The sequence below is a fragment of the Cynoglossus semilaevis genome, chromosome 11 (genome assembly GCF_000523025.1).
Source record: "Cynoglossus semilaevis isolate Cse_v1.0 chromosome 11, Cse_v1.0, whole genome shotgun sequence".
NCBI classification, from domain to species: domain Eukaryota; kingdom Metazoa; phylum Chordata; class Actinopteri; order Pleuronectiformes; family Cynoglossidae; genus Cynoglossus; species Cynoglossus semilaevis.
In genome coordinates, this window is record NC_024317.1 from 7,743,547 (window position 1) to 7,749,705 (window position 6,159).

The 6,159-nt window shown below is 40.2% G+C and overlaps 1 protein-coding gene across 1 annotated transcript in view; it reads left to right on the top strand.

The window, feature by feature from the left end:
• Positions 1-3,336, top strand: part of suclg2 (succinate-CoA ligase GDP-forming subunit beta) — a 63,998-nt gene extending 60,662 nt beyond the window's left edge. The window contains exon 11 of the mRNA XM_008320347.2: positions 2,342-3,336. Coding sequence (XP_008318569.2) covers positions 2,342-2,457 — 116 coding nt within the window. The 3' untranslated portion in view covers positions 2,458-3,336. The remainder of the gene's footprint in view (positions 1-2,341) is intronic.
• Positions 3,337-6,159: the final 2,823 nt, after the last annotated feature.

Sequence of the window (6,159 nt, forward strand, 5' to 3'; positions counted from 1 at the left end):
TATATATATATATCTACATACTATATCATACTATTGCTGTTGGGTCACTTTAGCGATTTCTATTTCTAATTTGATCTAATTTTACTGTTTTCTCTTTTAACAAAACTTTTGACATTATTTTTTTGTCAAATAATACACTTTGTTCTTTCACCATTTCAGGTGATTGTAGAGCTTGTCAGTTTAATAACACTGCTGTTCCCCTCTGGGTTGTGTTTTGGGTAGTGATAATTACAAGAACCTTTGTGAGAGATGACTCGCTAAATAAAGAATTCGGAAAATTTTTATAACCTGTTAGAACTGTCTCAAAACACACAGTAGTCTGATCAAAACTGTGTGCTTTGAAAATGTATTGTTTTTCAAATGATTAATTGCAAGGCTGAGGTTGAATTAAATTAAATAGAAAGAGACAAGATTTGACAGTAAATTCGTCCTCACCTTGAAAATAAAAGTTCAAACAATCCGTATAAACATAAACAGCTCCACGTACTGAACATCAATGCCTGAAGTTAATTATCATTTTGTTCATTTTCATGAATTTCCCTTTTTATTTTTCCATACGTGGTCGATTAAATGTCAGAAAGTATGAAAATACTGATGGTGGGTGTAGGTGTTGTTTTCAGCTGACACCACAAAGACGTTCAGAACATTATCCTGCGACAAATATCACGATACGCTTTACATTTAAGAATCTTTAACAAGCACTGGTCATGTTAGGGTGAAGTTTAAGTAAACACGTTCTTTTAAATTTCTGAATTGCAAACAATTTATTCATTTTTTTACAGAGAGTTCGACCTTATTGGACAGATCCTCCAAGTCTGTGTGAAGCGAATGGTGATGTAATCAGATCACAATAATCGAGATTTTGGATTTTTTTTTTTATTTCAAGGAGATTTAGAAAAGATACAATGCACTGAACCATCTCCTCTCTGTCTCTCTCCCCCTTTGTCCTCTCTGTGTCTTTCTGTCCACTGCTGCTGCCTCTGCCCTGTGTTGTGACAGGTTTTTCTGGCTGCTGTTTTTCTACAGCGACAGGAAGGGGACACTTTACTTTGATGAGCCTGGGGGCAGAGACAGAGTGTCTCTGTCCCTGCCTGTTTCTCAGTCTCCTGTTGCCTGTTTTACTTTGCTGTCCATTTCATCTCCGCCCCCCTCTTACTTCCAAAGTCAAGGGTTAAAACCCTGCAGCAGGAGGAGGACAGTGCAGATGTCTTTGTCCTGTTTTGGTGACCTTGCCTAAGTCCACGCACATTTCACTGACCTACAGTGTCCACAGTCCACAGTGTCTATAGCTGAGTAAACCATAATGTGTCGTGGTCAGCAGCCCAGCCTACTACTCTGAGCACCACTTTTAACATTGCTTAGTTTTTTTTATATATATATTTTGTATATATTGTTTCACATCAGTGGCTCTGTTTGTGCCAGTATCTCATCTGCATTTAGTTAGTTTTCACGTGTCAAAACTAAGTGCTGATCAATGTTACAGTAATTGTCCTGTTGCCAGACCATTTGGAAGCTACAGCCAAAATTCTGTTCATTAAATGTTTGAAGATGCAACATCTCATATGAACCAAACACCAGGTTTCCCTCCACTCTAAAATCGCTTCGTCTGTACAGTGCACAGACACAGAGGTTACGACTCATCGTGATCTCCAAACACTGATGAAGTGAAAACTACACTGAAGTTAAAGCAGTACTTGGGAGTTTTTTAACAAACAAAAAAAACTTGTTGTTCTCTCATTGTGTGTTGGTGCCTAGTCACCCCAACTCTGACAACATGGCTGGCACCTCCTTCTCACCTCTTTCTCAGGTCTCTTTCCCACATGCACACATGCCCCAGTCAATTGTTAGAGAAATTGAAAAAGATTTTATGGAGGTAGAATCTCAGAATTATTATTATTATTATGAGACTGACCGAGGTCATTATTATAATTTACTCTATTGCTGAGTTTTACACAAACGTTTAAAACCATGTTTCTCTCTCTCTAACTCTCTGTGAACCCCCTCCCCTCTAACACCCAGCAGCTGCCCCCTCTGACCTCCGGGCAGTGTTTTCCTCCATGTCACCACTTACTCACAAATTGCCCTCATATCACTCACAGACTGAGCTGCCTTTGGATCAGTGGTTTATTTTGCCACCATTCACCCAGAACTGGGTCCATCTGTCTGTTGTCTGATTGATTCCGTCAAAGACACTCCTTCGTCTTTCACACAGCTCAGTTTTTCTAACACCTGTGCAGATGTTGGCTCAGGTTCAACCTTATTACTCTGGTCTACTCTCTGTCTGTTCTACCTGTTTGTAACAAGTTTTTTTTTTCTCCTGCCATTGTTTTTTTTCTGACAGGCACCAACGTCACTGAAGCCAAGAGGATCCTGACTGAGAGTGGCCTCCCCATCACGGCTGCGGAAAACCTGGATGACGCTGCCAGGAAAGCAGTAGCAGCCATCAAGAAGGAGTAGAAGAGCATCAGAACTGAAGTGTTTGTCAGGACATTTCTCACACACTCTTCCACATGTCTTTTTATTTTAATTATTTCTGTTGAGCTAAAATGCTTCCAAACCCGTGGTGCCAGCTTCACATCTCTGTCACTGGTGCTGTGGTGAAGGTTCACCTCATTTTCTATCCTCACATCTTCCAGTGAGAAATGCTGTTTGGGCTTCTGTCACCAATTTTTCCTTCTTTTTGAATTTTTTTTTTTAACACTATGAAGGTGAAAATGTTCTCATTACAGAACATCATGACGTTCTCGCAGCCCTTTTGGAGACCAGGTAAAGCCTAGTACTTTGTGCATTCCAGTCCTTGAGGCAAAAAAAAGTTTTGTTTTTTTCCCAATAACATCATTTCTCTCCTCACATTTGTGTGAAATATTAATTAAGAAAAACATCTTCCATTATCATCTCTGCTTTTTAGAAGTAGAACCACTGTGAAATCAGCTCATTTGTAAGATGGGAGTGTGTCTGGTGTGAAGTGCCTCAGGTCTGCTCAAAACTCCAGTCTGTTGTAAATTCTTCACACACGTTTCACTTTAAGTGATAGCGATCCATTATAATAATAATGAGAAGAAAAATGAAAAATAAAAAAATAAATAAGTGATGACATTATGAATTAAAGAAGGATCTAACAGGTGACATCATAGACTCTAGCTTTGAATCCATGCCCATATCAGGAGAGTCCGTCGTCTCCAGCTTCTGCAGTCCAAGCACGTTTAGTACAAAAGGGATGAAAATACTCTCATTAGTTGATTGACTTCTATTTTCATGATTGTATATGTTCATATGTATACAGTGTAATAACTGTGTATATAACTTTAGAGATTAAATCAACCTTTTACAACTGTGTTTTTCCGTAGTTTCTCTGCGTACGTTCCATTTTTATAATTTTTCTTATCAGTTTAAATCAATTTTCACTGTTGAAACTGGTGCCTTTTAAGGGTCAGTTGAGTGGACCTCCACCTGGACCACCACTTGAGAACCCAGTTCAGAACCCGACAGGAAGTGGAAGTACAGCCTCAGACAAAAGCTCAGACTTGATCACCCTGTAGCTGGCCGACTTTGATGAGGGTGTTTTGTGTTGTGAGACCGAAACACTTGATGAGTCAAAGTGAGTCATTGATGTGTTCAATGTTGTTGTTTACCTACTATGATGATTGTATGATTGGCGTGTGAGTGTGTGCGTGCATGCGTGGACAGGACCTGCTGTCTTTGTTTGAGTCTGTGTCCTGTCAGACACACTGACTGTGTGATGGATTATCTGTCAGGCGTTTTGAAAGGAAGACCAGGACTAAACCATAAACTCCATCTTTACAAACGCACACAATGTTTCTCATGCATGCAACAGTGAGAAAATCTGAAATTTTTTACTTAGTTGCAGTTGTTTTCCATGTACTGGTGAGCCCTAAAATGTATTAGCTAACTGTTAGCCTAACTAAAGTTAACCTAGTACCAGTGTGGTACTTGATAGGTTTACTGAGAAGCCGTAACTGCTAACTATCTGTGCTGGAAAATAATGTCTGGTATCAGTCTTTATTGGTTTGTAGTAGCAGTAACAGTACCAGGAACAAAGTTGAGACACCAACTCCTACCACCAATGACAAACGGTCGATAGAATAATGTGGTGAAAATATTGACTAACTAATGTCATTTATTTATTATCTACTAATTCTGTCTGTCCCTATCACCCAAATTCATCTGGAGACACACACATCCACAAACCCTGTGTGTCTGCACGTGGCGCCTCGCCCGCCGTACCAGCCGTAGAAATAAGCTGAAGGGTTCGATAATTGCCTTATTTCATGCTCTTCCCTCCGTGTGTCAGAAATATCCTCGCTGATGGATTGGACGGAGGAATTTAAGGCCTGTTAAGGCAGACTTCTCGGGTCCTGATATTGTCTAATTCGGCGGCGAGCTGGAGGTCACAATAAAATGTGCTCACTGATTTACTGGGCAGAATTAGTGCCGCTGCTTCATATAAATATAGATGAGGAGAGAAAGAAGCTTTGGAGGTCAGGCCGAAGACTAGAGTCATGTAAGGCAGGTGAGAGGAAGGAGCCTCATCATCATCATCGTCATCAGTGAGCCTCTGGGCAGAATGCTTCTTTAATTAAAGCTGCAGTTATTATCATGCTGGGCCACTTTTATTCTTCACCCTTGCTGCTGTGCTTTGTTTGGGCTCTGACAGAACATGGAGCTTTTTTATACGTGGCTCTGAATCGATGTCAGAATGGTAATGGCCACTTTATGAAGCCGCCGTTGTTGTTTAACGATGAAAACGCCTTCCGTCGCAGCACAGGGTCAAGGCTGTCTCTCAGGAAGTATTGGATATTTACTGAGTCATTTGGAGGCGACAGCTACGAACATATTGGTTTAAACAAACAGTATCAGTGTGACTCACCTGTGGCTGCTGCACTTTATCTGTCTGGGATGATTATTTATTTTTTACAACTTCATAGCTTTTACACTTGGCAACCAGCAGGTGGACTGATAAGAACCATAAGCATCTGGGCATGGGCATTTGAAATAGATTGTTGTGTGTATTTGTGTGTATGTGTAGAGGTGGGGGAGGGGCTACTCGTATGTTACTAAAGTGTGAGTACAATTATCTGCTCTCTGGAAGTTTTGTCTCCAAGTACCTAGAGGTAAAACTTTGTGGAGATTTTCCAAGTGTTGACAAGAAGGTTCCCTGAATACAGTGGACGTACCAGTGTGAAAAAAAATAGACTGGGTTGTCATATGTCCAAGCTTTTGTTCATATGCCAGCCCTGCTCATAATACTGCTGTAGAACTGAACAGTTTTAAAGGACAAGACAGAGGTGTCAACATTATTCTTTGTCTACTTGACTAATGTAGTAGTTATGTCATACTACAAAATACTGTAGTTTTACCTTGGCTCAGAGACAAGTCCATCCATCCATCCATCCATCTATCCATCCATCCATCTATCCATCTACCCATTCATTCATCCATCATTTCATCCATCTATCAATCCCTCCATCCTTGCATCCTTCCATCCAATCATCAACACACACACACAGTCCTCCATCGTGTTGTTTGTTTGTGTGTGTGTGTGTGTGTGTGTGTGTGTGTGTGTGTGTGTGTGTGTGTCTGTAACTGAAGGACATAGAATCGATCTACATTACCTTGGATGTCTGCAGAAAATGAGCGGCGGTGTCATTTGTGCTGTGTTTATTTTTAAGCAAACAAACTCCCTGTTCTCTATGATATTTACTTGTCAGTCTGTGTTTGAGAAGTTTGTAACAGAAAAACAAACGTTGTTTCGATTCAGCCACACAGTTCACAATACGATAAAGGAATTTATATGAAAAGGTTTGAATCTCCTTTATGTTTCACTGCTAACTAATTGTTTAAATGTGTGTTTTCTCCTACGTCCAGTTTTTTCACGTTTTCAACAATTCTCAAGTCTATTTTTGTTTGTTTTTTATTATATTATAAGAAAGAAAGAAAACCTTTTCCTCCCACAGCGTCTTCCCATCACCCTGTCATTCTATCGCTCTCTCATGTTTCCTTCTCTCAGTCACTTCTCTCCCTCCGTGCCTGCTCCTGTCATTCAGGCGTCCATTTATTTGTTCTTCTTTTATTTAATTCCAGCTTCTCTCCTTTCGCTCTAACACTGTGATTCCTGTGATTATTTTCTCCGTCCATTCA